Here is a 24,200-nt window from a genome sequence, read left to right on the forward strand (position 1 = left end):
TACGTTAATTAAGAAAGTTAATTAATAATATTTAAATAAGTTTAATAAAAAATATATATTTAATTTATTTATTTTTATTAAAACTTATACCGATGATAAAAAAAGTTTATTAAAGTTAATAATTCATTTAAATAAATAATTTAAAAATAAAAATATTAATAAAATAAATTAATTAAATTTTTTATTTAAGATTAAATTTGAGATAAGAGGAGCAAAATTTACACAATTTTTATTTTATTTATTTTTCCAGAAATTTATGAAATAGAAAAAAAGATAAAGAAAGAAAGTCATGAAGAGATCCATTTCCCAAAACATTCATGTGAGTGAAGCATGCATTTACTAACCGTTCAGAGTTCAGACTTATAATATTTTTGCAAAATAAATTTTGTCATTTTGTCCGAGGATGAGTCTACCAATATGGCTTATAATTTCTTATAATGAGAGGAAAATTATTGAGGAAAAATGAAAAGAACTAATCTTATCTTTAGTTTATTAAAGAATTGGTTCCACCATTAAAAAGACTTTTTTTATGACACACTTTTAAGATGGTTCCCAAAAATTATCTTAAAACATTAGACATGACAATTTTATAATTAATAAGAAATATAAGATGACACACCATATCATGTGGAGAATTGATATATCCTCATTCATTGAAGTAAACTTACTCAAGTATCTCAAGATTTATTATTGGAGTAAACTTACTTAGACTTAGCCAGACATTCAATCCAGCTCAACAAAAAAACTTGAAACAAAAACGTAAATCAACTCTTGTTTTTTTTTTGTAGTGAACTCATGTATCTCATCTCATGATATATATAAATATTCATATACTAACCCATAAAATTATTGAAACTTATTTAATGAAGGCTATAACCTCATCTTAGTAGTTCTTTTTTTCCGCAAACATCGAGATTCAAGAATATCCTCTTCTCCTCTTACAATAGATTCTTCGAAACCCCACCAACCAAGTTTGAAAGCCTCCATCATCATCATCATCATCATATTTATTCCAAGGACTCAAGCCCTTGAGCAAAAACCGTAGAAAACGCCTCCATTTGACTCTTGGTCAACGCCAACCCAATTTGAATGCCTCCACTGTGATCCCTAGTCTCCGAAAGTGAAAACGCACCCGTTTTATCAACGGAAGTAACATCCACTTTCTTAGGCCTTCCCCACCCAAAGTCAACATCGTAAACCTCAAACCTCGGAGACCCCGCAACAGAGAACAACCTCGGCCTCTCCGACATCACCGATTGAATCTTCGGCATCCACCTGTCCGCACCGTTCAACACGTCACCCTCTATCCTGTTCAACTCTTCGCTTATCCCTAAAACGCTTTTAAAAAACGCTTCTTCCCCCAATAGCTCTTCTCGCTTTGCTATCACCAACAAAGACACGACGCTGTTCCCAAAGTACGTTCCCGGAATTGGTGGATCCAAACGCGCCCTACAGTCCACGCTGAAAATAAAAGGCACTCTTTCGCAGTTGGGTTGCTCCGCTTTCACCGCGCATGACAACAAGTAAGCGCACGTGACCGTGAACGATGTCACCCTAATCTTCTTCTTGTTGTCTCCGACAACAACCTTAGACTCCGCTAATTTCTTCAGCTTCTTGATATCCAACGGTGTCAACTCGAACAACCCTTTAACCAAAGAGTAAAAAAAAAAGATATTAAGACGAGCTTTTCTGTTTGTTACGAAGAAATAAAATCACGCGATGAACTAATTTGTTTGACCAATCAGATAATTAATAACCATACATGAATGTTGGAAAAGAAGATTAAATACCATTCAAAATTTCACTTTTGTTATTCGTACAGTTTTGTGTGCGTTTATTTCAGAAAAAAAAAGAGAGAAATGTTAATGGAATGTTGAAAATAGGATTACCTTTAGACAAGCTTTGCTATTTGTTACAAAAAAAATAATTATATGAGACGATATAATACGAATTAATTGTTTGATCAATCAGAAGATTAATAACCATATTTAATGGATGCTGAAAGTGAAGATGATTAAATACTCGATCAAATTTTAATGTTGCTATTAGCAAGTTCTGTGCAACAATTTTTTCTGTACCATGAAGAAATATAGAAAAAAAAAATTAGAGATATCGATGTGATGTTTAGAATAGATTACCTTTAACCAAATCGGTTTGACTTCCACCGAGGGAATCCCACACATTCAAGCTTCGGTCATTGGTGGCTCCACCGAAGTTCATCCATGAGTTCGCGTAAATCTCACCGATCCCCAAAGTGTCTCTTATAACAGATCTATCAAACGAGGGTATTAGATGCTTTGGTAGTGATAACGGTTCTTCTGGGGAGGTATTAAGCTGAGAACAAAAATGCGCCCACGATTTGATGAACAAAGTCGAAGACTTTCCATCAAGTGCAGCGTGGTGGGTTGTGATTCCAATCGAAAAGCCTTGGTTGGGGAAGAGGGTGAGTTGAAGTGCTAACACGGAAGCTTCTTCATGGGAAATGGTTAAGTGGGGTATTAGGTTTTGGAGGTGGTGGTTGACTTGAGAGAGGTTTGAAGAGAGGGTGTTGAAATCTGCGTTGGATTGGGCGATTGTGAAGGGGATGGTGTTGCCGGGAGTGTAGGTTATGAGAGGGAGGGGTGAGTGATTGGGCCATGTGATGGTGCCGGCGAGAGGAGGGAAGTGGTGGAGAGTGAGGGAGAGGGAGTGTTTGAGATTTGGGAGAACGGTGGTGTCGAAAAATGATGTTGTTGTTGGGTTTGGGAAGGAATAGAAGAAGAGACGCTCCACTGGGGGGAACCGAAGCCATAGGACGTCGAAGAGGGTGAAGGGAAGAGTTGTTGGTGGGGTTTCTTGTGGCGGCGAAATGGAGCAGACTTCATGGACTTTGAAGGTTGGTGACTCTGCCATGAAGAAGTAGAAAGAGAAAGAAAGAGATGTTGCACTCTAGAAATTGAAAGGACTTGGAATATATAAGGGAGTTGTTAGGTGCACCCAGCAATATTGTTGAGACACCCACCAAATAGTGAATGGGTAATTTTATCTTTTTGTGAAGTCTATTTCTGAAAGATCATGCTTTCGGAAGACTCTTATTCTGGAAAACTTTTGGAAGAACCTTCTTTCAGAAGAAGAAGGTGGAATTCCAGAAGACCTCCAAAATACGTTTCGGAAGAAATGTCTTCTGGAAGTTATTTTGTTTACTTTTTTTAAGATGTATTTTTCTAATTATTTGATTTTAATAAATAAATTACGTTATAAAATAAATAATATTATTATACATAAATTATTATTAGTGAACATAATTATGACTAATATTTGTATTTCTTTTTTTACGCGCATGTAAATGTAAATAATAATTTGTGTGACAATTTAGTATAATCTAAATCATAAAAATTAATTAATTTGTATATTTTATAAAAAATATAAAATATTTATTATAATAACATTTAATTTGTATTACAAAACTTAATATATAATAAAAAAATAATTATAATTTTATAACAAGGTGAAGTAAAAATAAATTTCATTTTATAATAATAATTAAAAATAAAATAATATTTAATGTATATGTAATGACGATTTTATCCCTGGTTGTTTTCTTTAAAGTTATAGCGCTGTTTTTGCATTTTATACACTTCCATTTCACCTTCATCCCCGTCTTCTTGCTATTGCTATCCTTTTTCATAAAAAACTGGTGGTCCCGTGAAGTAGTTGTTCCGTATTTGAAGTTGTTTAAGTCGTTGTTGTTCGTATTTTGTTGGAGGTGCGCATTTATCGTTTTTTTTTTGCGTTTTCTGGGTAGTTGTTTAGAGAAGATGAATAGTAAAAAGCTATTTCCGGAATAACTTTTAAGTACAGGAGGAAGTAGTTCCAGAATGAGAATATTGATTTTCCGGAAGAAGTTCTTCTAGAAGTTAGTATTCTCAATTCCGGAAGGCACTTCCGGAACTACTACTTCCGGAATTGAGCATAGTAACTTTCGGAAGAACTTCTTCCGGAAGTTAGTTTATTAACAATTTTTTTTAATTCTGTTTTAATATATATATATATATATATATATATATGTGTGTGTGTGTGTGTGTGTGTGTGTGTGTGTGTGTGTGTGTGTGAATATTATCATTTATAATATCTGTATTTTTAATTATGGATATAATTGGTTTAATTAGGTATAATGATTTTGGTATAATATTAAATGATTTAGGTAACATAATTGTATTTTGTTGTAGTGGAAAAATGTTTTATTAGTTGTTTATTATAGTGTTAAATTTAGTTTAAGTAAATAATGTAGTTATAAATTTAGAATATATTTGTATTAGTTGTTAATATGTTTGTTAGTATAATGTAGTCAATCTGTGGATGTGTTTATATGATAATTTGAATATACTTCTGTATGATGCATATGTCATGTTAATATGTTTGTTAGTTAATATGTAGTAAATTTTTGGATGTGGTTATATGATAATTTGAATGTACTTGTGTATGATGCATATGTCCTTAAGATGGACAAAGATCAATGGACGTATGACTATGCGATGTCACAAGAAGTTTATATGGATTATGATTATGATAATGAAGAAGAATGTGGGGTGAATGAACCACATGTTGATTGTTCAAATGCTTTTAATACGTCTTAGGTAATCATAGATAATTTGAGTCATTTGGTTGAATTGATGTTTCGTATAAAAATTAATATGTTTGGGTTGCGTTGTAGGTATTCGGTACTCGAGATGATGTTTTGCAATGGGCTCGAACAGTTGCCCATGAAAATGGATTTGTTGCAGTGATTATGAGGTCTGATACAGATATCGGTAGCAGAGGAAGAAGTTCATTTGTCTTAATTGGGTGTGAAAGGAGTGGTTCGTACAATTGTAGGAATAAGGAATTCGGTAGAAAAGAAACTGGGAGTAGGAAATGTGGTTGTCCCTTCAGGCTTCGTGGGAAACTAGTGCATGGAGGGGAAGGTTGGATGGTGAAGTTGATCTGTGGGATTCACAATCATGAATTGGCCAAGTCCTTAGTTGGACATCCATACGCTGGGCGATTGACTAAGGATGAAAAGAAAATTATTGTTGATATGACAAAGTCGATGGTGAAACCAAAAAACATCTTGCTAACGTTGAAGGAACACAATGCCAACAGTTGCACCACGATAAAGCAAATTTACAATGCAAGAAGTGCATATCGTTCTTCAATAAGAGGAGCTGATACCGAAATGCAACATCTGATGAAGCTTCTCGAACGTGATCAATACATTCATTGACATAGATTGAAGGATGAAGTTGTGGTGCGTGATCTGTTTTGGTGTCACCCAGATGCAGTAAAGTTATGCAATGCATGTCATTTGGTATTTTTTTATAGACAGTACCTACAAAATAAATAGGTACAGACTCCCACTACTTGACTTTGTTGGAGTGACACCAACGGCGATGACATTCTCTATTGGGTTTGCATATTTGGAGGCTGAACGTGTTAATAATATCATGTGGGCTTTGGAACGATTTCGAGGCCTATTTTTAAGAAATGATCGCCTCCCTGTTGTTATTGTCACTGACAGAGACCTAGCACTGATGAATGCAGTGAAAGTTGTGTTCCCGGAGTGTACAAATTTGTTGTGCAGGTTTCATATCGATAAGAATGTGAAGGCGAAGTGCAAATCTTTAATCGGTGAAAAAAATGCATGGGACTATGTAATGGATAACTGGAGTACTTTGGTTGATTGTCCGTCCGAACACTAGTTCGCTGAGTCAGTTCAGAAGTTTCAAATTGCTTGTTCGCCTTGGCCGATGTTCATTGACTATGTTAACGACACATGGATTATACCCCACAAGGAAAAATTTATTACAGCATGGACGAATAAGGTCATGCACCTAGGCAACACAACAACAAACAGGTATTAAGAACTGATTTTATTTGTTAGTAAGGATTATTAATAAATGGTATTTAATTGTTGTATATTTTCATGTTTGTTGTGTATTTTAAATTTAGGGTTGAATCAGCTCATTGGGATTTCAAAAGAGTACTACAAAATAGCGTTGGAGACCTATGTAGTGTTTGGGATGCCATGAACAACATGATCACGCTACAACACGTTGAAATTAAAGCATCCTTTGAAACCAATACGCATTTGGTTGGGCATGTATATAAAAAAACCTTATACAAGAGGCTTCTTGGGATGGTTTCAAGGGACACTTTAAATCAGATTGCTTCTGAGGTTGACCGTCTACGTTATCTCGACAACAATCCCTCTTCTTGTGATTGTGTGATGAGAAGCACGCACGACCTACCTTGTGCAAGTGAGCTTTCTAGGTATACTGCTGGCAGCATCACAGTGGAGTCAGTCCATATTTTCTGGAGGAGACTTTGCTTTTCAGACCAAGGGTTATGTGAGACGGAAGTCAGCATCAAGGAAGAGATAGAGACCATATCTAAAAGGTTTGATGAACTTGATGTGTCTGGCAAAGTAACTCTGAAGAGTAAACTTTGAGAAATTGCATACCCTGATCATAACTCTATGTGCCCTCCTCCGTCAAAGGTCAACACTAAAGGTGCACCGAAGAAACCGATGAAAAGAAGTCAAAGATCCAATAAGCGTGATCCGTCTTACTAGGAGTATGTTGATGTTTTTCATTCTGTTCAAAGCAGCAACTCTCCAATCAAACGTAGTGCATCATGTTCTGAACCGTCTCAGCCAACAAGGATCATCCCGATGTTGGATCAATTTGCGCCATTCATTCAAGGTTTCATTCGTGACGTTGTGGATGTCAAAGCGGATGGTAACTGTGGATATCGGTCCATTGCCGCTTTATTAGGTATGGGGGAAGATTCCTGGCCGTTAGTGTGTAATGAATTGATTAAAGAACTTGGCAGGTGGTCGCATGAGTACATGAACCTCTTCGGTGGCACAGAGAGATTTGAACAATTAAAGTTGTCCCTACTTGTTGATGGGTTTTCGAAGGTATGTTTTTAGGTTAATTTTTTTAATAACAAACTTTAAATTACTTACATGTGTATGTTTGGTTGATTCAGGTTAGTGTGGACAAGTGGATGGATATAACGGAGATGGGATATGTGATTGCATCACGTTATAACGTAATCCTTGTATCGTTGTCCCAACAACAAAGCATGACATTTTTTCCTCTTAGAAGTCAACCACCACCTGATTCTTCTAGGCACCGCATGATATGTGTCGGTGACGTGTTTGGAAATCATTTTGTTCAGGTACATTGAATATAGTTAGTATAACAATTATGCAATGACTTCGCTAGTTCATTTGACACGGTCACCGCATGATATAATCTTTGTTCATGTACAACAGGTTTATTTGAAAGACCATTGTCCCTTACTGCCTCCAGCGTTGTTGTGATCAAGCAATTGTTATTCTCAGACAAAGCACTGGACAACTTCATATATTAGTAGAATGCAGCAATACACAAGCTTTATGTCATTCAAAAGACATTATGTCGACCTAAATGAAGACTAAACATGCATTGTTTATGTAATTGTATTCATTATGCGATATAATTTGTTGTAAGTCATTACTAACCAATTAATATTATTAAGTACTCATTTCGTTAGGCAAAAAAATTGTATCATATTTTAATAAATAATTAACAATTTTATCTCAACAATTCTCTTTAATTGTATAATATTTTAATAAATAATTAACATTTTATTGTTAAATTTGAGACAAAACAATTAACTCACTACAAGGAAAATGACTTATACTTACAGACAAAAACTGTCACTAGAAATCCAAAATCCATAAGTAAGAACTGTATCCTACGATCTTCTGTAGGTAAAGGTCATTTACTTGTACTTATGGTCTTCTATAGGTAAAGGTCATATAATAATAATAAAAGTTTATAATTAGGTTCTTTGTTGATTATAATTTTTAATTAAATATATTTTTTTTCTTTTAAAAAATAATATAATTGAAATAAGGATTATTGAAACTTGAAATAGAAGGAACCACCAACAATTTATATACTTGAAAGTTGAAACTTGAATTTAATTAACATCCACTCAAGAGATCTAAAATATCAATGTCTTTCCAATCAAAGCGTTCTCACATCTTCATCACCATCTAAACCATGTTCCTGAAATAACAATATCACTTATTAAGAATAACATCACAAATATCATAAGCCAATATTCAACAAAATATAAGCATCTATATTTAAAAAAAAAATCTAAAAATTCATATTTATTGGTCAAATTTAAACAAAGTGGTGATAAATGAAAATTTATAAATATAGGCAAGTAAAATAGAAAGACAACTATACAAAACTTCCTAGGCGTATATGTCAAGAAATTATGAAACAATTAATTAAGCATTTGGTTCCAAGAACATTAGGAGCAATGGGCAATCAAAACCCCCTTTGTAAGTTATGCAAATTTCCTTTACATTCACAAAATGATAGCAACTCTTTCAATGCACCCAATCTCGTGGAGTCCTTTGTAAGTTTTTCAACAGTAGGTCTTATCTTAAAAATCAAGAAATGGTTAAATGAATTTATTCTTCAATTTAATATATAGCTAAATACTAGAATATACAGTTGGCTAAGAATAACAAGGTATTTTAAAAAAACACCTTTGACTAGATTGGACGGTAAACACTACATTGGGCTTTTGTCACATAAAAGGATAAACTTAAAGGCTATGAGTTTGTGAATTGGATCAATAAAAAGACTCGATGATATTACGAATAATTACCTCTAGTTGTCAACATATTAATTATTAAATGTCAACTTACTACATACATAGATAGTATGGATACACTACAAGCTATACCATATGCTAACAAAAATGGCATTGTCAGCATATTAATTATTAAATTTCAAAGTGAGCATTGAAATAAAAACTAAAATGTTAATAGCTACAAGATCTAACCAGCATTAAATTGAGTGATGGTAGCAAGATTAGAGATATATTATTTGGTTCAAAATGTGCAAGCATACCTTCCTGATGGAAGAAAATCTCCAAAAGCTAAAACCAGACAGAAGACTTCAACAACTACCCCTACTCCAATTTGCATTATGATGGTTACATTATATGCATACATGTTTTTTTATATTAAATAGGACAAACATTTATATGGAAGAATTGTATCTTAAAACCAAGGCCAATTGTCTTATTGTCAAAAGGAATTCATTTCTCGAGGAGCTACAATTAACAATACAATCGAGTTAAGGAGCTACAAGTAATAAAATCACTATAATAAAAAACATTGAACTCATAAACCATGCATGCAGATTCTATCTTGTATAAACTGCCTGAATTACATTAGTGCCTCCTCAAACAAATATGTTGAATATAATAAAATTGCCCAATTTCATTGTTATTTAACATATATGTTTTTCTTTAGACTTAGAATGGTTTAATGAAACACAAACCAAAGGGAAAAAAGCACCAGAATAGAAAATTGTACATATTAGTAGAAATAGAGTTAGCTAGGGGAATGAATATTTATCCGTAGTAGTGGTGGATATAACAACACAAGACACCAAACAGAAGGAACAAGAAATGAATGCCGGTGATGCTAGAAACTAGAAAAGCACAACCCATGCCACTTTCTCCACTTCCATACACTTTTTCCAAATCAAGAAAGCTATTCCACCACTACTAAAAAAATACTTTCAACATCGCTACTAAAAAAACTGATGTTAACAAAAGGGCGGTGATATTTTTGCAAATAAATTGATTTTATTAACATCGTTTAAGAAATATACAACATTGGTTATTGAAAAACCAATGTTGTTACTTTTTCTAAAAACTCTCTCACCTACTTACACGCTACCTTATTCTTCTTTGAAACCCTATCCCCTAAAGCCTCTCGAGCTCCCCTCCAAGCATCTTCCCTTTTTCCCTTCCCACCACTCTTTTCATCTCACACTTCTCCATTGCCCTAACCTCAGCCATGGAGGCCTCAAAATCAACAGAGAACTTCGTTAGATTGATGTTGCGGAACGCGAACGTGAAAAGCACTTTGAAGAGCACAGAAGTTCCCTTGTCGTGCGCAAAAATAATGCTCGTCTTGAAAGGATGGTTCGTGCGCGGAATGATAATCTCTCTCACCAGCTTCACGAATCGCGTGACATTACTCGGATCGTCTTGGATTCCGTCCGCCATCATGTTCAGGCCGTAGAGCTCCGTCACGTGTGGTGTCGCAATGGCAGCGGTGTCGTGATGACGACGCTTAAGCTCCGTCTTGGATCTGTTCTGTTCTGTTCCATAAGGTAATGCGAATTCCCTCTCTCTCTTTTTCTTTGGTTTCTTCATTTCATATTATGTCATCATTTCTGAAAATTTTGATTTTGTTGATGCTGTCTGGTTCATCATAGAAACTTAATTGAAAGGTTTTCTTTGTAGCAATATGAGTAATACCCATCAAAACTGTTTCTGTTTGATGAAATAATTTGACCACCTCTCTACGTTTCATTTTACTCCTCTTTCAATTGTGTTGGGGCTGCCTTGCCCTTATTCTGTTTGTGGAAATGTCTACCTTTTACTTTCTTTCACTCTCCTCATTATCACAATTTAGAATTATTTATCTTTTTATCTTTTGTGCTTTCTGCACTTGCATCAACAAAGGGTAATTGTAATTGTGTGAAATTGTGCTAACCCTTCTTCCCCTATTGATCAAGATGGCTAGAATTTTGGGATATAGGAGCCTTCCACCTAAGGCAAAGAATTTGGTTGTTGGGGGTTTGATAGCTTTTGTCTTTGGTGCCTACTTTTACACCATGAGGGTTGTTGGAGGCACTAATGAACTGCAGGTAGCAATTGATAAGTTTGAAGTTGACAAGAACAAGAATGCGGGTGATGCCAACATGCCATCAAAGGTCTAAAGCTTGTACAATAAAGCAATACTTTGGGTGTATTCACTATTTTGGTTTGGAATCAGCTATTTACTTAGTATAAGAGTGTTAAAAAAGGAATGATATTGAATCTAGTTGCTAATAAGTTTCAACTAGCTTAATGTACAATGACTGTGTGGTAGGGAAACTATAATATAGATTTTGTTGTGGCCTTATCGAGGTGTTTCTTGAGGATAACACAAATCTGTGATCATTAGTATATGCAAGAACAATTTCTACTGTGACTTAGGGCAGAATTCCATTACAAACTTAAAATGGAAACCATGTGCACTTACAAGAAAACAAATGAGAAACCAAAATGAATTAAGTTTATTCTATAAGTTAAAATTAATTTAGGCATAGGTTAATGTATAAAATACAAACTCTTGATAAAAGGCCATGGATATGTAGCCATTAACTCCCTTGATTTTCTTATCATAATATCATTTGCTATCACTTACAGTCTTACACCATACTATCTAAAGTGCCTAGGATGCATTTTACAAGATCAAGATCTTTTTACTATAATGTTGTTTACTCATTTTTTTCCAATGTAGATATTGCCTCCTGTTGATGGAGTTGATAGCACCAAACAAAAACATGATGAAAAAGAATTATCATCTCCCCTGCTGAATTCCTTTTCAATATCGTGAAGGTGACCAAGTTTGCTTAAAGTTAACCATCACTACAATTAAATCTGATATAAACTACAAAGGATTAATTTTATATGAGAATATTAATTTTATTTTTTGGAATTTTGTTTTTACGGTCATGTTTTAATTTTTTGGTGGATATACAGTTTTAAATTTTTTAGACTAATGTTGACCAATTTTTTTTGGAAAACTAATATAGCCATATATGGATGTTTTAATTTGGGAACTATGGTCATTGAAAGACCAATTTAAGAATGTACTCCATTTATTAAATATAAATTGGCTTTGCTCTATCCAATGCCATTGAAGAATGAAAGATTTTAATCATTGTGTTTTGAGAGAACTATGCATCTTCCACAAGGTGCCTTGATGAGCTTGTTAAGATCCTAGAATGTACCAATTACAAGAATGGCAGGGCCAAGAAACAACTTGTTTTCCCTTGTTTTGACGGGTAATATCCGAGTTGACCGGGTATGAGTTCGAGTTTTCCCTGATAACCAAAAGTCGGGTACGGGTACGAGTATGAGATTACTAGATCCGTCCCGACCCCGACCCCGAACCCGCCCCACCACTTAAAATCTTTAGAATTTTTGCATAATTTAATCAAAAGACATAGAATTTTTATTACTAGTTAATTTTATTTTATAATTTTTACATAATTTAATATTATTTTTTTAACTATTTTTGTAGACACACGTGCTATAATAAATTTATTGATATATAAGTAGTTAAAAATAAATGTTTAACAATCAATTTATTTTTTCTAAAATCAAAATTTTAATATTTTTTTACAAAAAAAATATTTTTCTAATTTGAATTGTGTATGGGACAAGGTAGGGGATACCCGATATCCAATGGGTACGGGGATGAGACAATAAACTTAAATCCGTCGGGTATCAGGTACGGGTATGGGGATATGTTGGGGAGTCAGGATAAGGGATTTGGGAGACAATACCCGTACCCGCCCCGCCCCATTGCCATGTTTAAAACCACCTAAGCCTTAGTGATAAAAAATTCAATTCCCACTATGCATTAAATGCACTTTATCTTTTGGCTTGGAACTCTACAACTCTCCTCCTCAAGCCAAAAGAGAAATATCCTTCGATCAATTTGAAAGTGAACAAACTTCCCCTCCAACGGAGTTATCTCCCAACACTTTTATAACATTAGAAAACTTCACTTTCTTATTCACTTTGCTATCATGGTTCCTCTTTAAGACTTGTCCATCCAAATAACAAATGTTACCTTTGTTTTTCTATCCTCGCAACACCAAGTGTCTCTTGTTGTACACCTTGCATCCCCACTTTGAACCAACATACTTTTACCCTTGTGATGTCATCTCTTCCATAGAAATGACATTGACTACAACAGAAGGTACAAACCTCACATTTGATAAAGTTCGAATAGCACCATCATGGAGCGTCATCCTTATGCTCCTTATGCCTTTAACCTTTATTTTTCCATCATTCCCTAACTTGAAATGACCGAATTCTCCATCAGTTTTAAAAGTATCAAACATCTCTCGATCTCTGCAAATGCGCTTTGAGGCAGCAAAATCCATCACCCATTTTGTTTTAGCAACCACATTGTTTGTTGCAAAAAACACATCATCTTCATCTTCAACACTTTTTTACTACATTAGTTTGGGAGTTGACTCCATCTTTGTTCATATCTCTTAATTTCTTCAAGTCCTCCTTCATTTGTTTCAACCTTCCTTGCACATGAACATTCTCACCACAATAGTAACATTGTATGTTACTCATATCTTCTTGCGGACGCGATTGTGATTTTGATCTTCCTCTTGGTCCATCATGTCTCCTTGAATGCTTCCTCCCTCGCTCAGACTCCACCATAACTATTGCATGGTGTGCATCATCAACATTTTTAGTTCTCATCATTTTCTCTAAGAGCGGTGATCACCTCATCGAAATTCAAAGTTGATCTTCCCATAAGAAACATTTGAACCAAAGCTTTGAACGACTTTGGTAGTGAGGCCAACAACAACAGCGCTTGCTCCTCATCAAAGAGTTTATCATCTGCATTCAACAATTAACTTACTAGCTGATTGAACTTGTTAATGTGATCATGGAGATCTCCTCCCATCTCCATTTTGAGTTGATACAACTCCATCTTCAAACAGAGACGATTGCTTAGTGACTTTGACACATAGATATTCTCAAGCTTATCATTTGCATTCAACAATTAACTTACTAGCTGATTGAACTTGTTAATGTGGTCATGGAGATCTCCTCCCATCTCCATTTTGAGTTGATACAACTCTATCTTCAAACAGAGACGATTGGTTAGTGACTTTGACACATAGATATTCTCAAGCTTCTCCCACAAGACCTTCAATGTTGTCTCCTTCAACATATTGTGTTTTATCTCAGGAGCAAAGGCTAACCAAATCGTGCTCACAACCTTCCTTTGGATCTTAGTCCACTCGATTTCATTTATAGCAGCTGGCTTTTCATCTTCTAACGCTTGATTAAGACCTTGCTTCCCCAAAATGTCTTGAATAGTACTCTGCCAAATCATAAAATTTATTTTTCCATCAAACAACAGTATCTCAAACCTTTGTGTGCTCTTGGCCATAACTCTAAAACCATTGTTGGGTAATCAATACTCCCACAAATAAAATTACCTACTCCCACAAAGGATCGTGATAACACAAGAAATATTATAATGTAGGAAAAATAATAACAAACACAGAAATTTAACGTGGTTCGACACCTTTTGCCTACGTTCACAGAACCGTTTCAAAAGTATTTCACTATCACAAAAATGATTATAAAATTGTAACCACCCTAAATAGTGTATCACTATATAAACCCGAGTACCTCACTCAATGGTTACAAGAAATGATAACACTCTCACACAAAGATACTTTTCTCTCAACAAAGTGATTTTGTTTCACAATCTCTCTTCTCACACACTCTCTCTTCATTGTGTTGTTTCTCCACTAATTATTTTCTCTATTTATAATGAAGATTGCCACAAATTATAATAAATAAGTTCTCTTGGAAGTTGAATCAAAAATAATTTTCAATGTATCCATTCAAATAAGCTCTATCTAGTAAAATGTAATTTTTCACTTTGCATTTAAACCAGTTAAACCTTAATGATAAAAAATTCAATTTCCACTATACATTAAATGCACCTTATCTTTTAGCTTAAAACTCTACACTTTCTATTTAACTAACACAGACAATAAAGACACATTAAAATGGAATTAAAACTTGAAAGCTTAATTCATAACCTGACCAAGACAAAGTATATAAATAATGGGATTTTTTTTCTTTTGGATATAATGTAAAAGTATTAAATATATCTTATCAAATATAAACACGGTCAAAATCATTGAACCAGTCATATAATTCTTAAAATATCCACACTTTAGACTAAGCTCTACTAACGTCCATTTTCATCAAGTTAAGTTAATTTAGACGGAGGTAAAAAAAAAATATTGAATAGTGTAAATAAAAAGAGGATAATTTAACCTTGTTTTAATCATTAAATTTGTTCTATCTAACAATGCCAAAGCCAAAGCCAAACCCAAGAATCACATTTAGATTAGAAAAAACTTCATAGAAGTCAATCCTATAAAGTTGTTAACATATTATTTAATAAATGGTTATTATAATTATAAAAAGAACCCATATATCTAAAATATGAAGCCTTATTGTGCAATAAGGAAGCTACCATCAATAAATTTTGTTAACATGGATGGATTTTAGGATTGATATCCCTGCTCTGTAGCTGGCTTGCCTAGTTTTTCTTTAGATCAGTAATGCAATTCATTAACAGCACAAGTGCTAAATAATACAAGACATGAAGAGTTTTTGTGTTCCCCATGCAGCGGCATAAATATCTCTACAAGGATCTGAAATCTATTAAAAAGAGCACAAACCGGGAGCCCCCAAGCTACAAAAAGAGCACTACCTGAGAGCCTATAGAACCAATAAAATCCAACAAGGAAACAAATCTTAATCTTTTTTATTTATTTGGTACCATCCTAATTAGGGCCTTAGTCATACCCAAACCCAAAGGTATTCCTACAAATTTTGTTCCTTTGAATCCACTACAAAACTAAACGTCCATGGAACTTAATCACACCTAAAACTTATCGTCACTCTCTTATACAGACCAATAATTGCATACACTAAGATACGGACCCTACCAATAAAATTTCCAGCATTAAATAAAAACTTATAAAAGCCTTACAGAAATCAACGGAACATTACAAACTGGATAGACACAGCCCCGACTCCACCTGCCTCTGCTGATATGATACAGAGAAATCCTTTTGAAACACTTTTAACCAGGTCCGGGTAAAGAACATAATTTAAGTTCACTTTGAATTAAAGTTCTAGTAACATTAAATTTTCAATAATAATTTTTCCTTCAACATTATATAACGTTATAAACCAGTGAAGCTAGCTAGCTATCTTGATAAAAAAAAACACTTAGGAGCATCATGGATCTGGAGCAGGAGCATGGACGAAAGACTCGGGACTCAGGAGCATGAGTAAAACAATGTATCAAGATGGATTAATCTCAATATTCTAATGTAATATTTGATTTTTAGTACAGATGATTTGGTGCCTGGTGCTCATGATTAAAATTAAGATGTTTAATTTAAATTGTGATGTCTAATGCAGAAATTAAAATACTAGTTAAAACTTAAATATTCATTCCCACCCTAATAGGCCACATGTATCATAATGCAAAATTTTCTAAAGGCATAAAATAATCAGAAAATGAAAACAGGAAATGAAAATACAAATCAAACACATCCTTAAATTCCCTCAAATTTTACCATCCCTTTGAAACACTAAAGTTTAACAACATTGATCAAAGAGATTCAAGTCCTTCAGCAAAATGAGTCATGAATGATTCCATTTCTTGTTTGTATAACACCAAAGTAATCTCAATTCCTCCACTGTCATTCCTACTTTCAGAAATGAAAAATCCTCCGGTTGGGCCTATAGAAGTCACATCCACCTTCTTGGGCCTCCCCCAACCAAAATCAATGCTATAAACCTCAAACCGTGGTGACCCACCAACAGTAAATATTTTATTATTCATCCGCATTTGCACCTTTTCTGCCAAAGTTGTTGCTCCACTTAGCACTTCATTCTCCAACTTTTGCAAAGCTTCTTTTATCCCCTTGAGAGCATTGATGAAATCATCATCCCCTGACAAATTCTTTGTTTCATACAGAACCTTATGGCCAATAATGCAGCTTCCAACATATGTTGATGGAAGAGGTGGCTCCAAGCGAGACCTGCAATCCACACTGAACAAAAAAGCCACTCCATTGGCCTTTGGTTTGTCTGCTTTGACCAAACATTGCAACACATAAGCACATGTAACCGAAAATGTTGAAAAGTGAGCATTCTCTTCTTTGAGCTTGGATTGTGCATGATGCTTGAGCTTTTGGATGTTCGATGAGGTTAATTCAAACGACCATCTGATTGCTTCTTTTGTCGTTGCATTTACACCACCACCGAATTGATCCAACACCTTCATGCTCCTACTATTATTATCTCCACCATAGTGCAACCAAGCAGACAAATAATCTGCACCAATCCCTGAAGTGTCTCTTATCGTTGACCTATCATAGAAGGGTGTGAGATGTTGTGGTAATGACAACAAAGGTGATGAGAATGATTCTCCAATGAGGTTATTATTATTATTGGAGCAAGCATAGGCCCATGCTTTGAGAAACAAAGTTGAGGCTTTTCCATCCATAGCTGCATGGTGTGTGGCTATTCCAAGAGAAAAGCCATGGTTTGGAAAAAGGGTAACTTGGAGGGCCATCACAGAAGCTTGTTCGTGTGAATTGGCCAAATGGGGTATCAAGGGATGGCGTAGAGAAGCATCACAGATATTGGAACAAAGCATGTTGAAGTCAGTGTTGGACTCAGCTATGGTGAGGGAAACGGCATTGCCAGGGACATAGTTGATGATGGGGTGGGGTGAGTCAAGGGGCCAAATGATGGAGCCAGCAAAAGGTAGAAAGTGTTGGAGTGTGAGGGAAAGAGAGTGTTTGAGATTTGGAAGAATGGTGTCGAAGAATGAAATGGTTTGGTTGGGGAATTCATAGAAGAAAAGACGCTCAACTGGGGGAAGCCTCAGCCATAGTAACTCAAAGAATGTGAGAGACAAAGATGTTTGTGTTGTCGTTTTTTCCTGTGGTGGTGACACAAGGCAAATTTCAAGTATTTTCACTCTTGTTGCTTTCTCCATGGCTAAGAAACTAATTGATTTGATCCTTGACATGACCAAGCATGCTTCGTAGCAATCTAATATATAGTACGTATTTTGGTTTTGTGACTCTCCCACTCTCTTCATATGATATTTTACCAAATAGTATATAGGAAAAGAAAAATGTTTAATGAAAATCTCAAATCCTTATAAAGAGGACGAAGGAGAGTAAAAAATATAGGTATCATGAGAATTTTATGAGATAAAAAGAAGAAAATAAAGAGAAATGGTACATATTGATGAATTATTTAAAATAATATGATATTTATGTATCATTATTTTTAAAACAAATATACTCATATATTTACTTTTTCTTTTATCCTCTTTTTCATCTTATTTTTCTTTCTATTTTTTCTAAGAAAAATGTTTCATAAACACTCCAAATACTATTCAAACACCTGGAGCTAGAAGAAAACATATTATATGATTTATGATACAATGATAAGAAGAAATAGATAAAAAGAAATAAAAATTGTTGGTACGATGATTAACTTATAATTAGATATTTCTCAAAAAAATTATAAATTATTAAGATATTTAATTATAATTTTTTTGAGAAATATCTAATTATAAGTTAATAATTTGTGAAATAAAATTAATCCTATTAAATATGCAATTAATCACGTGTACTGATTAATCATGTATATATCATAAAAATCTTATAAAAAATATGATAATATTTTTATATAATTTTAAAAATTTACAAGATTTTTTAATGTTAAAATGACTTTTTAAAATCGTAATTCACTACACCTTTTAATTTATGGTGTTTTTTTTTTCTTTTATGTCCAGACAACAGTTCACCATGCAGCTTTTGATCATGGCATCAAATCACGTGGAGAATTCTTCAAATAAAATATTCTCCGCGTGACAAACGGGTGCACAGACATTTTTCTCTTATATATTTATTTATATTACACGCTTTGCAGAAATTCTTCTAATTGAATATCTTTAATATGAATAAATAGACGATATAAAAGAAAAACACCTAATTAATAAATTTATTATTTTTATAAAATGGATTAAATGAATTATTTGTATTTAAAAAATTGAAAGAATAAAATAAAAACTGAATAAATTATATTAGACTAGATTCCATATAAAATTTACCTTAAATTCTATTTTATTTAAATACCGCTCTTTTATTTCTTTAGATGAAAAAAGAAACAGGAGACAAAAATGAGAAAAATAAAAATAAAATTAAAAGTTATTGGAATACTCCATCGAATTTGTTCCTCTCTTCCCTTGGCTGCGACTTAGCAATTGCTAATTAGCTTGTTTTAGTCTTTTTTTTTTTTTTTGCTTTGTTTTCTATTACTCATCTCATGTACCAAATAAAAGAGAAAAAAATTAGGAAATTATTTTTATTTTAGAATTAAATAGTAAATTAAGTACTATCTATCTTTTTCTTGTTTTTTGATCAAATGTTTTGTTATTAGTTTTTTTAATAATTTTTATTGTGAAGATAATGAAATTTTATCTTTATTTTTAGATATATATATATATATATATATATATATATATATATATATATATTATTACAAAGATAATTATATTCTTTCTCTTTTTAGATAAAATATTCAAATATCATTTATTTTTATTTTGAACAGTATTTTCTTTATTATCCATTATTACTTTTATAAAAGCTTTTAACGATTACATTTACAAAATTATTAGCCTTTCTTTATTATATTAATTTGATAATTAAATATTATTTACTAATCTTTATAAATGTGGTAAGCTAAATTATGAGCATTATGTAACGGACTGACAATATTCACCAAAAAAAAAAATTAATGGATTGACAATTTGAGATTTTAGATGCATTAACAATTATCCTCTCTTAATTTCTTATGTTATTTCTATTTATTTTTTCTCTTTTTTTTTTTTCCATTGTTTATGAGATTTTAAGACGTTGCTAACCTGGTGTGCATGCATCTAAGCACTTGTAAACTTTGGAAAAATAATGTACATATCGAGTTGCCCCATAGACTTGCTAAACTTCGCTTCTTGTGCGTAATTATTGTTATGACATAATTTTTTTTAATCAATAAATATTAGTTAATATTTTTTTTATTACCATGATATTGGTACGGACTATACACCAGATTTACTAATGATTAATCTCCGTTAAAAAACTTGATTGACTCACCTAAAAACTTAAAACTTGCAAGAGATAAGAAATTTAAATGTAAAATTTAAAAAAAGTAAGAGAGAGAAATGATAAAAAATTTAAAATAAAAGATGAGGAGATAAAATAAAAATTAAAGAGATAAGAGATTAAAGTAAAAGATAAGAAATGTAGAAGATAAAATAGATAAGATAAGAAAAGTAAAAGATAAAGATAATGATAAAAGAATGAATACAGAATGTGATAATGTTGGGACGTAACATGTCTTATTTGTCTAAGATGTATTATTTTAGATTTTTCTCTATCAATTACGTTAATTTTTCCTACTCATATCTATTAGAACACTTGCCCCTAGTGTCTCATGATGACAAGCCTATCCTACCTATCCATTTCCCAAATGTATTTGCAAAGACTCAATATATAACATGCAGACAGTTCTAATTCTAGATGTTTGCTTTGATACATGAGCATAATGCAATCACTCTATGTCTAACAATAATTTTATTAAGGTGCCCCTCCCTTTGAGTTCTATTAGAAATTACCCTTTTTCGAGTGACTAATCCCTAAAACTCATGCATATAAGACCTTCATTCTATTTCTACTAAGGATTAACCTCTTTTGAGCGCCTAACCCCTAAAGATGATCCAATGATGAATGATACATGAAATTAAAATTAAAAAGGATAATAGGAAAGAAAACACCTATTTGCATTGATAGATATGAAGCATACAATACATCTTTTGATTTTTTAGGCATACCAGACCCTAACTAAGGGGGTTTAGCCTCTCATTGCCATGAGAGGTTTTACAATTTAGGGACTGATGTTGAATAGAAGAAGTGGGATGGATAGAGGAGGAAAAAAGGGATAGTGGACATAGATAGAGAGTTTCTCCTACTAGAGATGCTGAGAAGTGGGATGGATAAAGGAGGAAAAAAAGGGATAGTGGACATAGATAGAGAGCTTTGAGTATCCGGGATGGTGTGTAGGGATTGGTATCTCAGTGTATCTTTCTTCTTTTCTTCCTACTCCTTTTATAGGCCTAAGGTAGCTCAATTTATATTCAAAAGTACATTAAAAGGGAACAAGTATTATTAAGAGAAATAGTTTTTTTAAGTGACAAGAGAGGAAAAACATTGACATGAAGCAAAATAATAATAATCATGGGAATGGAAAGAATTAAAACTGTGTGACAAAGCAATCGCAGCATAATTTAAACAGAAAGAATTAAAAACCCACCAAAACTTGGACTAGATCATAAAGCTTCCAAATTAAAATTTAATTTCTCTAAGCATAAAATAATATGAAAACTAAGTCCTTCAAAAATATATAATCATCAAGTAATTCTTATTTCTCAAATGAAATGCCTGGCACACGTAAATTCCATGAAATATTATCTTACCAATCCCCTGAAACACTAAAGTTTAACAACTTCATAAGGATTCAAGTCCTTGGGTAAAATGAGCCGTGAAAGTTTCCATTTCTTGTTTGTTCAGCACCAAACTAACCTCAATTCCTCCCGTGTCATTCCTACTTTCAGAAACACCAAATGCTCCTGTTTTGCCTATAGAAGTCATATCCACCTTCTTAGGCCTTCCCCATCCAAAATCAATACTATAAACCTCAAACCGTGGCGACCCAGCAGTGGTAAGTATTCTATTATCCCTTGCAATTTGCATCATTGTAGACAAAGTCACTGCCCCATTCAACACTCCATCCTCCAACTTTTTCATAGCTTCATTTATTCCCTCAAGAGCATTGATGAAAGCATCATCTCTCAACAACTTCATTGTCTCATCCATAACCCTACGGCCAATAATGCAGTTTCCAAAATATGTGGAAGGAATTGGTGGCTCCAAGCGAGCCCTGCAATCCACACTGAACAAAAAGGCCACTCCATTGGCCTTTGGTTGTTCTGTTTTGACCAAACATTGCAACACATAAGCACACGTAACAGAATATGTTGACACATGAGCATTATTCTCTTTGAGCTTGGATTTTGCATGTTGCTTAAGCTTTTGGATATTAGACGGGGTTAATTCAAACGACCCTCTAATGGCTTCGTTTGTCACTGCATTTGCACCTCCAAGATCCCACACCTTCATGCTCCTATTGTTCGGTCCACCAATGTTCAACCAACTGTTCAGATACATTGCACCAATTCCCGTTGTGTCTTTTATCATTGACCTATCATAGAAGGGTGTGAGATGTTGTGGTAATGACAAAGATGATGACAATGATTGTTCTGTGAGGTTAGTATTATTGGAGCAAGCATAGGCCCATGCTTTGAGAAACAAAGTTGAGGCTTTTCCATCCATAGCAGCATGGTGTGTGGAGATTCCAAGACAAAAGCCATGGTTTGGAAAGAGGGTAAGTTGGAGGGCCATCACAGAAGCTTCTTCATTGGAAGTGTTCAAGTGGGGTATCAAGGGATTGCGTAGAGAAGCATCACAGGTATTGGAACAAAGCACGTTGAAATCATTGTTGGACTCAGCTATGGTGAGGGAAACAACATTGCCAGGGACATAGTTGATGATGGGGTGGGGTGAGTCAAGGGGCCAAGTGATGGTGCCAGCAAGAAGGAGAAAGTGTTGGAGTGTTAGGGAAAGAGAGTGTTTGAGATTTGGAAGAATGGTGTCAAAGAATGAAATGGTTTGGTTGGGGAATTCATAGAAGAAAAGACGCTCAACTGGGGGACTTCTTAACCATAGTAGGTCAAAGAATGTGAGAGGCAAAGATGTTGGAGTGGTGGGATTGGTTGTTGTTGTTTTCTGTGGTGGTGCCAATGAACAAAATTCAAGAACTTTCACACTAGTTGGTTGCTCCATGGCTCTAAGAACTTCAACCTTATAGCTATTGGTATGATCAATCATTCTTCTGAAAGGTGGTTTTTATATAATTTTGCTTCTGAAGCTCTTCAGCAAAAGGCTAGCTCATGCATTCACACAACATATTTTAAGCTAACCAACAATAGGAAATTAATTAGCTAGTGCTATTAATTAAATACGAAAAACAAATTTAATATAAAGTGCAAGTAGGTTCGTTCTCCGTCATTACATATTTTAAATACTTAAATTGAGATTTAGTTTAAATAATTAAAGGACAATATTGGTTCGTTTTCATTTTTATTGCAGCAAATAGCACTGCTCCAATTTAGTATAGTAACATGTGCGGTGGTCACCACTACTCCTCGTGGAGAATTCTTCAAATACAATAATCTCCTCGTGAGAATATTTTACTCAAAAATATGAAAAAATATATTTGAACAACTTAAAGTGTGTTTTGTTTGGTTTAGAGAATGTAAATAAACATTATAAAATTAAAAGAATTTTTTAATTAAAATAAAGTATAAAATGTGTAAGTTTAAAAAAAAATTGTTTAATATTATTTTTCTCTTTTTTATCAAATGTTATGATGTGGATATTTTGATAGAAATAAATGATTAATAGAATTAATGATATGATGTGATAGAAAAATAAATAAATAAAAGGTATTGGTCGGTTGAGTGTTGTAAATTTTGAGTGTTAAAATATCAACGCTGCACAAATATTTCACGCTTTGAAGAAATCCTTTGCAGCAATTTTGTGAATGGATCAGGGTTGAGACTTTCTCTCAACATTATATTCACATTATTTTAAACTTGTGGTTGATTTTAACGTCACATTGTTAGAATTAATGTGTTATATGAGAAATATATGAGTTATGTAGAAACTAATAAATAAATGATTAATAATTAAGAAATAAATTATAATTGAATTTAATACGAGATGGACTCAATAATAATGTGAATACAGTCACATTATTATTATTATTATTAATAATAATAATAATAATAATAATAATAATAATAATAAAAAAGTCACATTAAAGGTCTATTATATTATTAATAATTATATAGTATAATAATTGAGTTTCAGAACAATTTTTTTATTTCTTGTATTTACAAATATTTTTAGAAATATCATATTATTTTTTATGTCTAAAGATTCATACAGAAAACAATTAATTAATGTAACTTTAAAATAAAAATAGCTAGAAAATTGAAGTGAGAAGTTGTTATAAACAATATATTTTTTATTGGACAAAAAAAATATAGGTATCATGAGATTTTTATGAGATAAAAAGAAGAAAATATAGAGAAATGATACATATTGGTGAATTATTTAAAATAATATGATATTTATGTATCATTATTTTTTAAACAAATATACTCATATATATACGTTTTCTTTTATCCTCTTTTTCATCTTATTTTTCTTTCTATTTTTTTAAGAAAAATGTTTCATAAACACTCCAAATACTATTCAAAC

At 33.1% G+C, this 24,200-nt stretch overlaps 3 protein-coding genes across 3 annotated transcripts; all 3 read right to left on the reverse strand.

The window, feature by feature from the left end:
• Positions 1 to 626: 626 nt before the first annotated feature.
• Positions 627 to 2,940, reverse strand: LOC114398048 (phenolic glucoside malonyltransferase 1-like). Its single transcript, XM_028360169.1, has 2 exons — positions 2,139 to 2,940; positions 627 to 1,645 (listed from the first exon to the last, which is right to left on the reverse strand). The coding sequence occupies exons 1-2, from the start codon at positions 2,890 to 2,892 to the stop codon at positions 1,008 to 1,010; spliced, it is 1,392 nt and encodes a 463-aa protein (XP_028215970.1). The 5' UTR covers positions 2,893 to 2,940; the 3' UTR covers positions 627 to 1,007.
• Positions 2,941 to 16,161: 13,221 nt separating this feature from the next.
• On the reverse strand, positions 16,162 to 17,817 carry LOC114399574 (phenolic glucoside malonyltransferase 1-like). Its single transcript, XM_028361773.1, has one exon. The coding sequence runs from the start codon at positions 17,774 to 17,776 to the stop codon at positions 16,346 to 16,348; it is 1,431 nt and encodes a 476-aa protein (XP_028217574.1). The 5' UTR covers positions 17,777 to 17,817; the 3' UTR covers positions 16,162 to 16,345.
• A 3,372-nt stretch (positions 17,818 to 21,189) lies between these two features.
• Positions 21,190 to 22,806, reverse strand: LOC114399063 (phenolic glucoside malonyltransferase 1-like). The gene has a single exon (XM_028361161.1). It carries the CDS (start codon positions 22,761 to 22,763, stop codon positions 21,324 to 21,326), a length of 1,440 nt encoding a protein of 479 aa, XP_028216962.1. The 5' UTR covers positions 22,764 to 22,806; the 3' UTR covers positions 21,190 to 21,323.
• Positions 22,807 to 24,200: the final 1,394 nt, after the last annotated feature.

The sequence above is a fragment of the Glycine soja genome, chromosome 19 (assembly GCF_004193775.1).
Source record: "Glycine soja cultivar W05 chromosome 19, ASM419377v2, whole genome shotgun sequence".
NCBI lineage: Eukaryota > Viridiplantae > Streptophyta > Magnoliopsida > Fabales > Fabaceae > Glycine > Glycine soja.

Bases quoted from the DNA above. Each gene is read 5' to 3' on its own strand.
- LOC114399063 (XM_028361161.1), bottom strand. From the start codon at position 22,763: ATGATTGATCATACCAATAGCTATAAGGTTGAAGTTCTTAGAGCCATG.
- LOC114398048 (XM_028360169.1), bottom strand. From the start codon at position 2,892: ATGGCAGAGTCACCAACCTTCAAAGTCCATGAAGTCTGCTCCATTTCG. The intron at 1,646-2,138 runs GTAATCTATTCT...CTTTGGTTAAAG, and splicing joins TCAAACCGATTTGGTTAAAG to GGTTGTTCGAGTTGACACCG.
- LOC114399574 (XM_028361773.1), bottom strand. From the start codon at position 17,776: ATGTCAAGGATCAAATCAATTAGTTTCTTAGCCATGGAGAAAGCAACA.